Genomic DNA, 14,626 nt, shown 5'->3' with positions numbered 1-14,626 from the left:
CTAAAAATGTCAGGATTGATGAAGTACAGCTACGCACGCACATACACACACTTGCTGCTGTCGTGTTTGTCAAGGACACACCTTGACCTATCTCACTCTCTCATCTATTCAGAATATTCATGGACAAGGCTATGAAGGTACAAGTCACATGATTTGTGTGCTCACTTACCTGGACATGAACTATTCAATACGACAGCAGCTGTACGTCGCTAATAAATGCTATATTTTAAACTAGAAATGATATATTGTGAAATAAACTTCTCATTTTTACTATCAAGTGCCACATGTGAAAGAAAACGATATATTTCGCATACAATTATATTTTTGCAATTCAAGTGCTATATTTTGCAGTGACAAAACTTCCAATTTTGCTGTAAAGGTTGTACATTTTGCCATCTTATTTTAAGTTTGCAATGAATATGCTTTTTCCAAATGAAAACATTAGATATTACAATTAAAATGGTAGATATTGACATGCAGAATGTCAACATTAAATGCTATCTGTCACGATTGGTGAAGCAATGCTCTCAGCGTGACCCCAAGGATGCAGAGAGCGGCAGGCAGATTCCAGGTAAGAGTGTATATAATTTCAAAGAAAGATAAGTGCAGCTAAGAAGTGCACAGGAACAATTCTAGTATAAAATAAGCATACTCTCAATTAGGGGTGGGGGAAAAAATGTATTCGAATTCGAATCGCGATTCTGACGTTGTGCGATTCAGAATGAATTCTCATTTGTAAAAAATTGATTTTTTTTTTTTTAAATTATTTTAATTATTTTTATTTTTTTTTATTAATCAATCCAACAAAACAATACACAGCAATACCATAACAATGCAATCCCTCATTGACATTATCATTAGACATTAAAATAAAAAAGAACAATAGTGTCAGAGTGGCTTACACTTGCATCGCATCTCATAAACTTGACACACTGTGTCCAATATTTTCACAAAGATAAAATAAGTCATATTTTTGGTTCATTTAATAGTTAAAACAAATGTACATCATTGCAAACAGTTGATAAAACATTGTCCTTTACAATTATAAAAGCTTTTTACAAAAATCTACTACTCTGCTTACATGTCAGCAGACTGGGGTAGATCCTGCTGAAATCCTATGTATTAAATGAATAGAGAATCCTTTTGAATCTTGGCAAAAATCTTACCCACACGATTATCAAATGTAATAGGAAAATTAATTCATACTGACCAAACTGGCTTCATGGAAGGTCGACAATCTTCAGACATTACAAGGAAATTGTTTAATGTTATTTACTATGCTAGAAGTCTCCCTTATCCCACAGCAGTATGTACTGTTGATGCGGAGAAGGCATTCCACCGAATAAACTGGTCATTTATGTTTTGCACATTACGTAAATTTGGATTTGGAGATAATTTTATACAATGGATTAAGATGCTTTATACAAGGCCCATGGCATCAGTCAAAACCAATAATCATATTTCAGAACCTTTTTTGTTAAAAAGAGGAGTAAAACAGGGATGTCCTGCATCTGGATTATTATTTAATTTGGTTATTGAACCCTTAGCTGCAAAAATAAGAAGTGAAAATAATATTCATGGTATAAATATTGGCTCTCAGTATAATAAGCTATCGATGTATTGTGACGACATAATTTTTTTTACCTGTCACATGTTAACTCCTGTCTTCTTTATATCAATAATGTCATCACTGAATATGGCTGTTTATCAGGGTATAAAGTTAATTGGGACAAATGTGACATATTACCACTTAATAAACATTGCAAGAAATTACAAGTTCAGATCTCCAAAATTAAATTGTATTGCATTATTATGGTATTGTTGTGTATTGTTTTTAAAAAATAAAGAAATAAAAAAATTGACGACGGCCGCGCAATGGGCGCCTTTGAGGCTAGCGAGCGGGCTGCTGGGCTGCAGGTCGAGCCGGCTGCTGGGCTGGAGGTGAAAGTGCCGTTGTCGGAAGACCCACTGAAAGCAGAGGTGGCGTCGGACCTACTGAGGGCATAGCTAAAAACAGCGTCGGACCCACTGGAGGAGCTGCTGGCATCGTGGGACCCACTGGAAGCACAGTACTGGAGATGGCGTTGGCGGCAGACCCACTGGAAGTAGCACTGGAGATGGCGTCTTAGTCTTCCCGTGTGCCGTAGCCAAAGCAGGAGGTAGCTTAGTGTCTCCCGCTGCACAGCCACCACCGCCCCCAGGGAATCTCAAAGGGATGGGTGGATGGGAGCTTGAGGAAGAGCAAAGAAGTCCGATCTTGTTGCCAGAAGATTAAATAAATTGTCCAAGAGGGCGGCCCCCTCAGCAGCGTCTGGCCATCATCTGGCTGGCTAGCTCTTCCAACTCCACGGCAGTCTGGGGGTCTGGAGTCCTGCGAGGTCACTCGGATTAATCATTCTGTGCAGCGGGGCTTGCAGCGTGAGTCCAAGGAGCAGATTGCAGGTAAGAGTATATTTAATTACAATGAAAGATAAGTGCAGCTAGGAAGTGCACAGGAACAAAACTAAAAGAAAATAAACATACTCTCAATAGAGAAGCAAAGGATAAACTTACATAAACGACCGTGTACCAGGAACAATGATCAAGCACTGAGAGGCAGGCAGGGCAGGCATATAAAGGAGCCTGATTAGCAAACAGAAACAGGCGTGTCTCGCTTGCTAATCAAGGACAGGTGTGGGAGCCTGTAATCAGTGTTTAGACAGGGGAAGTGGAACTACAAATTAAGAATACTGGACATTAACTTAAACGCAACACAAACGGAAAACAAACCACACAAGTTCCAAACAGTCACAAGTTTGACATTATCTTTTCAAATACAAATAATATTGCTGTATAATGCTGCATTCTACTATCTGGCAACAAAATGTTACATTCTGCAAAACCAATTGTTATAGTTGGCATAAAGCATTATATTCTTGCAATTAAAATGCTATATTTTAACAAGACAATGCTAAATATTGCCATAAAAGTCCTACATTATTTAAAGAATATGCTATTTCCGCATGAAACATTATAGTTTACTATTAAAATTTGAGATTTGGCCATACGGTATGTTTCCATTAAATGCTATCCTCTGAACTAAAAATAATATTGCTGTAAGATGCTACATTTTACTATTAAGTAGGGCTGTCAATGTTAACGCATGTGATAAACAAATACAATAATCCTGTTATCATAAATGAATGCAGTTTAATCACAGTTTTTGTTTTGACGGCGCGCATTGCACAGACAGTGATCACGTCACACTAGTGTGATGATAGTTAGAATGTGTGCCTAATTTGGCTTCAAAACAAACTGATGAAAATGTTTATAAAACTGAAGTAATTAGTTGGTATTTCAGGGACAAACTTCTTATAATCAGCACACAACGAGTTTAAAATAGCAATCTTGATACAAAACATGAATGTGAGGATGGCGCCGCTAGCATGAATGCTATATCGACAGCAAACAGAAGACAACAAACTATGCTGGCTGAGTTTACCTAAGTTTACCACAGATAAGTAAAAAAAAATGCCTTTTTGAAATGGACAGCCACTGCTGTGTTTTTGTCGGATTATAAGTGTGATCAAACGATTATACTTCTAAGAGCTACAGCATATATTATTATGCCCAACAATATACTGTGTTTACCATACTATTAAAATTATATAGTTTGCCAAAGAAAAACTATACAATAATTATACCATTTACTAATGCCGTATGCTGTCACAAAAAGCTGTATTGTACATTGCGCTTTAAATATTGCAGCTTCACCACATTGCAGATTTTTTTGGGATGTAATATATATATATATATATATATATATATATATATATATATATATATATATATATATATATATATACACACACATTCACACACACATTTATAAAGAATATTCTATGATTTTTGTCGTAAATAAAACATTTTTAAGCATAAAAATGGCTCACAATATAAATACTACAGATGCATTGGAGACCAAACCAATAAGAGTTCAGAATTGTGGCCACTGATTGGCTTAGCCTTAGGCAGCATTACGTTATTGGATTAAAAGAGTGTTAAGGTGACTAAAGGATGTTGTTTCATGTTTAGACACTCTCATAATGTTAAAAAACTAATTTAGAAGGTCATAAACACTTTTTTATGCTCTAGATGTAAAAATATTTGGTTTAGAATTGATGATTCCTACTTTGCGGAAAGTCAGGTCAAGTCAACAGACTTATTATTGGTAACCTGTAACCTGATGCTACCTATTGTAGGGTCGGGCCACCGGTGACTAAACCGGTACCCTCACCAACTCCTTTTGGAGCATGGTATGGAGGGTGGCTGGACACCCAGTTGGCAATAAAAACAAAAAACAACTTCATGGGCACCGGTTCAGGAGAACCAAAAACAGCCAAATCCAGCAAAACCCCGCCAGCCCGGAGAGGAGATAGGCACCACTGGGAGACATGGCTTATGCCTGTGTATCGTATCATGATGAGCAAAAGCAGTAATTTCTCTATACCGGATCAGACAAGGCTTAGGTTAAAAACATCCGCACTTCTCACTGGCACACAGGGTGATAGTGAAAAGCATGCTACTGGTGGAAAATTAACCAGACTAGTTCATGAAGCCATTACAATCGGTACATATAATGTCCGTACACTACATGCTACTGGAAAGTTGAAAGTACTCACACATGAGATGGAAAGATACAAGTGGAATGTGCTTGGCCTGGCAGAAGTTAGATGGCTGGGCAATGGAGAACTCACAACTGATGATGGACATAAAATCTGGTACATTGGTGAGGAAGACAGACATCGAAGTGGTATGGCGTTTATGCTACACAAAGACAGTACAAGATCAGTGATGGAATGCTGCCCGTTCAAAAGCAGGATGATGAGTATTCGTATTGCTGCCAGACCAAAACAATGTGACTATTATACAGGTGTATGGTGTATGCACCAACATCAGATCATACAGATGAGGAGATAGAGGATTACAGATGAGGAGATAGAGGATTTCTATGACCAAATAGAGCAACATATTGCCAAAACACCAAAGAAAGACATATTGATCATCCAGAGAGACTGAAATGCCAAAGTAGGACTGGAGAGAAACACCTGGGAAATACAGAGTAGGAACAACTAATGAAAGAGGCTTCGGATTTCAGGAAATTGAAAGACTTGCCAGACGTGTTCTTGCCAACACTGTGCACCTAATAAACTTTACAGCAGGACTTCGTGGCATGCTCCCACAGGTTTATACCATCATCAGATAGACTATATTCTGATGCCCAGGCACTTCCAAAGCAGTATCAACACCCATAAGACACGCACCTTCCCAAGTGCTGATGTTGGCAGTGACCACGACCTGGTTATGATGACCATCCAACTGCGGCTTAAACAACGATCAAAACACATCAAACCAAGGATTAAATATATCTTAGCAAACTGAAATGTCCACTTGTCAGAGAGGAATTCCAGGCAAAAATTTTAGTCAAATGTGCTCCACTTACACTGCTTAAACAGGTTCAAGAACTCGCAGATGAATTCACAGAAGAACTAAATTCTACAGCCACTTAAGTACTGTGCAAACCAAGTCAAATAATACAACCTTGGATCACAAATGAGATTCTCACACTATGTGATGAGTGAAGAGACCTAAAAGACAGAAAAATTTAAATAACAAAGGGGCAGAGAAGTACAAAAGAAGCCAATAATAAAGTCAGAAAAGAAATATACGAAGCAAAAGAAGCCCAGATTTAAAAAAAACAGTGCTGCACTATAGTTTAAAGCATTGCAACCAACAACACCAGGAAAGCCTTCAAAGTTATCAAGAACTTAAATAAAACATAGCAAGCAAGACCTGCCACAACAATTGAAGACAAGGGTGGGCACTTGCTTAAAGAAACAAAAGCAACTGTTGACAAGTGGAAGGAATACTGTAGCCAACTTTACAACTATGAGATGGGCACAGATCCACCCATCATCAACAGATTGGATAACCAACAAGCTGAAGAGGAGGAACTATCCATTCTAAAAAAAAGAAGTTGAGGATGCAATAAAAGTACTGAAAACAAGAAAGTCTGCTTGAGCAGATAACATTCCTGTGGAACTACTCCAAAATGGTGGTGGATGTCCTTCACAAAATATGCAACTCCATATGGGAGCAGGCCAACACAGTGGACCAAATCTAAAGTAATACATCTTCCAAAAAAGAAAATCTCCACCAGTGTAATAACTACAGCACCATTAGCCTCGTCAGTCATCCAAGCAAGGCACTTCTTCACATCCTATTGAATGGCCTTGAACCTCAATTTAAGTACATTTTCGCAGAAGAACAAGCTGGAATCTGTGCTAGAAGAAGCACCACTGAAATCTTCAATTTAAGAATATGTGTGAGGAATCCATCAGCCATCAGAAGGAGTTACAACATAACTCAGTGTTTCCCACACATTCATTTATTTGTGGCGGCCCGCCACGAAAGAATTAAGGCCACCACAAAAAAAAAGGTTTATTTATTTATTTATTTTTTTAATTCATTTTTTGTCCTGTCCAGCTTCTCAGGCAAATCATATAGTTGATGTAGATGCCCATATCGGCTGTTCAGATTTACTTTACAAAAGAGAAGTGTAGATCAAGATTTTTGGAGCTCTTTGTTCAGTGGATCAGATGTTTGATGAAGCTTTGTGTCTATCTACCACCACTACTGTTTTCTGTTTATTTGTTACTGACTGTGGCAGGACATCTCTGCCCCTGTTTCACTTTATGTTGCTGGTATATAATATGGTTGTAGTAGTAGGCTAAAGTTAAATTATTTAGTATGCACTAATTAAAGGGGCAGAGCTTTAAGAGACATTTTAGCTTTTATATTTTTATAAGATATATTTTTTGTAAGAACCACAATTAATAAATATATTTCAGTGAATAATTTACTCGCTGAATCTAGAGGAGAACTTAGGGATTTGACAACAAGACTAGATGATGTGGGAAAAGCCTATGGAAGAGAAATAAGCACAGGAAAGAGCAAAACAAAGACAATGGGAAGTGCATCTGACAAGCCAAGGAGTCTCCATTGGAGGACAACTATTTAAGGAAGTTGAAAATTTCAAGTATCTTGGTGCCACCATTACAGCTGCTGGGAACCCTGAAAAAGAGATCAGGGAAAGAGTGGCCAGAGCACTACAGTCTCTGACACAATTAACCAGGAATAAGAAGAGCAACATCTCAACAAGCCCACAGGTCCACCTCATTCGTTCTGTAGTCTTCTCTACCTTCCTCTATGGAAGCTGGACACTCTCCGCAAGCTTAGAAAAGAGGATCGAAGCTTTTGAGATGAAATGCTATTATCGTCTCATGAGAGTCCCATACACAGCTCATAGAACCAATGAATATATTAGAAGTGAAATAACTACAGCCATTGGAGTCCACAAACATCTCCTTCAAATTGTGTAAAACCGCAAACTTTCCTGGTTTGGTTACATTACAAGAGCAACACCAAGCTTTGTGCAAACCATCCTTCAAGGATCTGTGGAAGGAAAGCAAAAACGAGGTCGCCCCAAAATGACTTGGAGGGATAACATCGAAACATGGACAAACATGCCATTCTACCAGCTTCTAGATACCGTCAAAGACCGACAGAGGTGGAAGCATGTGGTGTACTGCAGGGCTATTAAACTACATAATGAAGAGGGCCGCAGTTTCAAGAGCTCAATGACTCAGGGGCCGGACATCGAAATGTGGATGTTTCGTCAGAAAGTGCCTACGCAGGTTATATTCCTTTGAGACTTAGATTACTTAATTACAAAGTAAACACATTGTCTTTCACACCGCACTGTCAAAAAATTAATTAATGCCCTCCCTACTCGTTTCCGGCGTGTGCAGCTAGTTAAAAGGATGAAGAAACAGAAGCTCCTGAAGTTTTGTTGAGGATTGATGTTCCTTCTTTTGAAATATTTTCCTTCCTCAGGTTTTATTTCTTTACACTTCACCCTTCACTTGGATTTGTAAGACTGAAAATATAAACAAAAAGTAAACATTACAAAAGTATAACGCCCATTGTGTATTTTACATAAATAATGTCAATTGTATATTTTATATAAATAAAATAGAAGGTTTTATGTTAATATGTTCACACATCCATCCATCCATCCATCCATTTTCTACCGCTTGTCCCGTTCGGGGTCGCGGGGTGTGCTGGAGCCTATCTCAGCTGCATTAAACTGCAAATATTTAGACATATAGAAATTACACACTCACACACCAAACATTGCACATAATTTATGTGACTTATCACAATTCAACCTAAGGTGTAGCGATATCACCCTCTACTGGTCAAATTTAGCGCTACATGTATTAAACGAGCATTGATCGTCAGAGTTACACTTAGACAAAAAAACAACACAACCACAAATACAGAAGACATCACAAAGTCATCAATTTCAATACAAAACAAACTAAATATATTTATGCACAATATCTACTTACAAATGTTTGACCAAGTTTAGTGATGAAGCTCGTGGATTTCTACCGTTGTTGCTGCTTGTCTGGATCAATGCGTCCATCGCTTAAATAGTCCGACAGGAAGCAGTGACTCGAGCACTTGCTCGGGGTAGAACATTCTTACTTTGTTGTCCAGTCGATGTTAAAATTCTGATTTTTGCAATTTATTTAGATTTTTTTTCCAGGGTTGAATGAGTCGTCTTCTTCTACTCACCCCACTGCTGCTTTATTGCAACACATTTGCCTTGCTGTTTCCCTCTGCGGGTTGGCGGGAGTACTGCATACATGATCAACCCAAGTTTGAATGATTTTAAGCCTATTTGGGCCATGTTCGGCGGACCAAATGAAAAGCTTTGGCGGGCCGAATGTGGCCTGCAGGCCGCCGGTTGAATAGATCTGGTATACTGTATTTCATCTGCTACGTCCTTACGTTCTTCTAGGTCATGGGACAACAAGTATGTCTGGATCTAATTAAAAGATAAATGATAAATGGGTTATACTTGTATAGCGCTTTTCTACCTTCAAGGTACTCAAAGCGCTTTGACAGTATTTCCACATTCACCCATTCACACACTGATGGCGGAGGGTTGCTGGTTACTGGGGTTCAATCCCCACCTTCTACCATCTTAGTCATGTCTGTTGTGTCCTTGGGCAAGACACTTCACCCTTGCTCCTGATGGCTGCTGGTTAGTGCCTTGCATTAATAGTGATAAACGAGGAATTACTGTACCAATAAGTGCTATATATTTTATTTTATATTTGGCCATAAAATGCCATGATTTGCCAAACGGAAGCTAACCTGTCCAACAATTCAAAAAAATGATACAAAACGCTGCTTGTCCGCAACTTTTTATATTTATATTTATCTTTTTTAGCATATAAATTTCATATTTTGTAAAGAATAATTTGAATATGTTGTCATAAAAATGCGGCATTTGACCATTACATGCTGTTTTCTGGTAACAGTATTCGAGTTGGAAATAAATGTGTTACAATGCAAAAAAGACAAATAAGAAGCAAGAAGATGTTTAAAAATAGAATAAATCAGGTCAAATGGTCATAAAAACGACTTCATTCCAGATTGTGATTAAATAAAGACATATTATATCATGTATTTTCTCCTACTTGATTGGCCTAATGGGTTAATAACTTATGCAGATAAGACGCAATGGGTCATTATCTCCTCATGAAAAGTGACGTCACAGCAAGCCACAACATTAGGTACACCAGGATTCCACCTACACGTCTATTATTGCGCTTGCACAGGTGCGTCATTGCGTCACGTTCCCAATATTTTGGTCTCCTCAAAGACAGAAAAAGCCAACTAGAACAAAAACACAGAGGATGTGCAGGTGTACCTAATAAAGTGGCTTTAATAAGCGAGGCACGCGTGCACGATGCTCGACGTGCACTAAAATTGTGTGTTAATATGTGGCAACTGTGTGTGCGCGTGCGCGTGGTTCTTGCCATGCTTGATGGTGTGATCATATACAGATCAATCATTATGGTTATTATTATCATCGTGATAAAATAAGAGAGCGTCACATCATTTTACGATCTTTGTGGTGCACTTTGCCCTGTCATGTACGAAGAAGACTTGCAATGGAGCACTTTCAATCATAAGCATCATCATTATCATTGTTGTTATTGTTATCATAGAAGGAGACATATATATGGGAGCGAATATCACCTGCCTTTAGCACTCTTATCCCGGCTGCAGCAGTACGTCCACCGCGACCTCCGGAGTGGATGAGCCCGACCGGGCGGTGGAGCACCGTGTCCGGCTGCCTGTCGATGCAAGCCCCGCTCTCGCGCTTCTCGGCGGTGGCGGCAGCGGCGGCCACGGTGCTGTCGGGCGGGTCCTCCATCGCCATCGCTTATCCTCGGAGATCACACGAACGGCACCTCCTTACTGCCAGGCACACACCGGAGCCCGAGTGGGAGCGTCGGCGACATAGTCAGCCAGTCAGCCCAGGCGCTGACTGCTTGTTTGCCGTCGGCAGGAGGGCCTCTGCTGCCGGATCAATAAACATGATATGGGCGGGATCATCGTCCTTATTATTATACCGCTTCTCCCTTTTTTAGACGAAATTAAACATCATTTATTAAAGATAAAAATGGTTAATCCCAACATGTCTATGCATTTATTGTCAGTGTTGAGAAAAACAATTACATAAAACAATCCCTCGTTTATCGCGGTTAATTGGTGGAGAATGAATTTCCGCAAAGTAGGAATTGTTAATTATACAGGCAACGCACATCGATTTACGAAGTTGTTTGGTTCTTGAACATGGTTCGTAGACCAAAAAGTTTTTATAGTGAAGTCGCGAAGTTTGCCCATAAAAAATAAATGTAAACATGAATAATTGGTTCTATCCTCGACAAAAGTCCCTATTTTAGTAAAAATAATAATAATAATAATAATAAAAATGCACATATTGAAGACACTACAATACAAGGGGGTAATGGCTCAACAATCTATTTTTTTATCCAAACAACACAACATTGCATCAAGGCTATGACAACACACACACACACACACAATGACACAAATCTTGTTGGTTCTGTTATGTACTGGGGGAAGTAGACGACACAGACAACAAGGGCGTGGGATTTGGCTCTACGATTTATTATATATATATATATATATATATATATATATATATATATATATATATATATATATATATATATATATATATATATATATGTATGTGTGGGAAAAAAATCACAAGACTATTTCATCTCTACAGGCCTGTTTCATGAGGGATTTCCTCAATCCTCAGGAGATTTTAATGGAAGCTTCTTCTTCTTCTTCATGTGGCTTTCCGGCAGACTAGACGCCCATCGGCGTATTGCTGCCTCCCACAGTTCAGTTCAGGTATTACCACAGCTTATGCAGTTACACTTTCTGGTGCGGGCCAGTATTCCACAGGTAGTCCATGACTGCTTTCATCACTGCACTTTGATGTTCCTCAGGGTTCAGAATAATCCTCAGTGAGATGCAGGGCAACCCTGCATCTAGTAATGCAGCAAAAAGCTCTCTCCTCTCTGTTGTGTATATAGGACACTCCATAAAAACATGCTGCACAGTTTCTTCTGTCCCACATTCACACAGTCCATTTTCATGTTTCCCAATACGGGCCAGTCCCCCTGCAAGGCCACAGTGTCCAAATCTCAGCCGTGTCATAATGACTTGCTCCCTTCTGTTTCCCAGGGTGATGCTTCCTCCCCTAACACTATTTTGAATATTAAAATAAAACCTTCCTCTTGTTTCCCCCTCCCATTCTCTTTGCCACCTGATATTTAACTCCTCCTTTATTATGGAGCGGTACTCTGAAATACCCAGGGCGACGCCCACATCCACCTCCTCCCTGCTCAGGGCCTCTTTGGCAGCACCATCAGCAGCCTCGTTGCCCTCAACCCCCACATGAGCTGGAACCCACATGAAACCCACTCTACTTCCAGCTTGGTTTACTCTGTAAAGTGCGGTCAGCAGCTCACAGACCAGATCTGGTCTGACCTGTGACCTCCCCCCCTGCAGAGCCATCAGCGCAGCCGCCGAGTCCGAGCAGATAACTGCCTGCTGCGGTCTCACCTCCTCAACCCAATTTACTGCCCATATCAACGCCACCATTTCTGCCGTAAAGACTGAAACCCCATTTGGCAGCCGTCTGCTCTGGGTGATCTGCAGGCAGGGAATGTGAACTGCAAACCCCACCCTTTTACTATTTGGGTCCATGGAGCCATCTGTATAGATCTGCACATGGTCTGCCCATTCCTGCTGCATCCTCTCCCTCACCAACTCATCTGGGTCTCCACTACCCTTCTCCCTCTTCCTCTCTGCTATCGTGAAGTCAACCTCCACACTTGGTAGCAGCCATGGTGGAACAGAAGGCCAGACCACAGCCGTACCCCTGCGCACCCCACTCAAGCCGAGCTCTTCTTCCTCTGCTCTGATTTTATGGACAAAACTCCTGCTTTCCCCACCTCCCAGTTCCCAGCACTCCTCCAGCAGCTGCTTGCCTGGATGGACTTGGTCATGCCCATATAGTTTAGCTATGTGGTGTAAGGCCAGCTTCCTTCTCCTTAAACTTAGGGGTATCTCTCCCATCTCCACCAGCAAAGCTGGGATTGGAGTTGTGCAAAAAGCCCCACTACATACTCTTAACGCTTTTGCCTGCACCCTATCCAGTGCTGCTAGGTTTGTTTTGGCTGCAGCCCCATATGCCAGGCACCCATAATCAAAAGCTGAGCGAATCATGGCTCTGTAAATCATTATTTGTGTGTCTCTGTTTGCTCCCCACGTACTCCCAGCAAGGCATCTCATCACATTTATCACCTTTTCACATTTCCTCACTATTTTTTCTATATGTTTTTTCCACGTTAACCTCTCTTCAAAAATAACTCCTAGGAATTTAAACTCTTTGACTCGCTCTAAGGGCTTGCCATAGATATTCAGCCCCAGGTTTTCAGTCTTCCTTTTGTTTGTAAAAATAACAAATTTTGACTTTTCCACAGATATTTTGAACCCCCACTTCTCAGCCCAGTCCACTACTCTATCCAGTGCTCCTTGTATCTTCCCTGTTATAAACTTAATATTCCGCCCTCTTTTCCAAATTGCGCCATCATCAGCGAACAATGATAGCCCAAAGCCTGCCCCCACCTCCTGGAACATGTCATTAATCATCAAGTTAAATAGTGCTGGGCTTATAACACTCCCTTGAGGAGTACCATTATCTATCCCCACTGTTTCAGAATATGCCCCCCCGACTCTGACCTGTATGGTCCTGTTTTGCAGAAACGCCCTGATCCAGTTCAGCATCCGCCCTCGTATTCCAGCATTAAACAGCTTCACCCCCAACCCCTCTTTCCACAACATGTCATATGCCTTTTCAATGTCGAGAAAAACTGCGACCACTGATTCTTTGTTGGCCTTAGCTTTCCTTATGTCTAGGTCAAGCGCAAGCACAGAGTCCATCGTTCCCCTCCCTAATCTAAAGCCACTCTGGATTGGTGCAAGCCATCCTTGCTTCTCTAATTTATATGTAAGCCGATCTGTCACTATTCGCTCCATAATTTTACACAACACAGCCGTGAGTGCAATTGGCCTATAGGAGCCTGGCTTTGCAGCTTCCTTTCCTGGCTTTAGGATAGGGATGACAACTGCATGCCTCCATGCCACAGGGATGACGCCTTCATCCCATACTGTATTGATGAGTGCTAGTATCTCATACAGCACCATGTCATCCAACTGCTTAAAGATTTCATATCCTAGTCCATCTTTCCCTGGAGCTGTTTTACGCCCTCTTTGGATTGCTCTCCGTAATTCCTTCAGAGAAAAGTTTAAATTACTGGGGTCAGAATTATCCTGATTCACCTCAAGTTTGTACATTTGGTTTCTTATTACCTCATTTCGTTTTACAATACCCTCCTCTCCAATGTTTACCCCACTATGTACTTCTTGGAATTTTTTTCACACACATGCTGGCTTTTTGACTGTCATTTGTAGCAACCACCCCCCCTTCTTCTAGGACTGGGATGCTTCTCCCCTTAACAATCCCTGACATTCGCCGGATCACTGCCCACACCTCCCCTACTGTTGTGTCCTCCCCCAGCCTTCCGCAGTAATTCCTCCAACACTCTCTTTTGGCCGTTTTAATAACCCTCCTGGCCTTGGCTCTTAACCGCTTGTATTCTATAGCATTTTCCTGCACTGGGTACCTCCTTAGCACACTATAGGCTTTATTTCTTTCCCTCACTGCCTCATCGCACATTTTATTCCACCATGGCACAACCTTACGTTTTACAGCTTTTTTCCTTGGGATGCAGCGGTTCATGTTATCACTTAACATACTGCACAGAGTATCATTCCACTCGTCAACTGTTCCGTCCTCTATCACACTGTCTATTCCCTCTATGCACCCCTCAACAAATTCAGCCCATTTTGCTTTATTATAGTTTAGTGGCCTCGGCCTAGTGTCTTCCTCCACTAGCAAGGGCTGGCCAAATCCCACCACTATTGGGAAATGGTCACTTCCCATAGGGGTTTCTTCCATGGTTTCCCACTTCCCTTTCCAAGCCAATTCTGGGGAAGCTATAGTTAAATCAATGCATGATACCCTCCCTGTTCTGATGTCAAACCTGGTTGGCCTCCCATC

The 14,626-nt window shown here is 40.8% G+C and overlaps 1 protein-coding gene across 1 annotated transcript in view; it reads right to left on the bottom strand.

The window, feature by feature from the left end:
• Positions 1-10,499, bottom strand: part of phlpp2 (PH domain and leucine rich repeat protein phosphatase 2) — a 102,376-nt gene extending 91,877 nt beyond the window's left edge. Inside the window, exon 1 of the mRNA XM_062028014.1 lies at positions 10,160-10,499. Within this exon, the coding sequence (XP_061883998.1) occupies positions 10,160-10,339 (180 nt within the window). The 5' untranslated portion in view covers positions 10,340-10,499. The remainder of the gene's footprint in view (positions 1-10,159) is intronic.
• Between the last annotated feature and the right edge of the window lie 4,127 nt (positions 10,500-14,626).

Source organism: Entelurus aequoreus, linkage group LG02 (genome assembly GCF_033978785.1).
Source record: "Entelurus aequoreus isolate RoL-2023_Sb linkage group LG02, RoL_Eaeq_v1.1, whole genome shotgun sequence".
Taxonomy (NCBI): domain Eukaryota; kingdom Metazoa; phylum Chordata; class Actinopteri; order Syngnathiformes; family Syngnathidae; genus Entelurus; species Entelurus aequoreus.
This window is presented reverse-complemented; position numbering and strand designations above follow the sequence as displayed.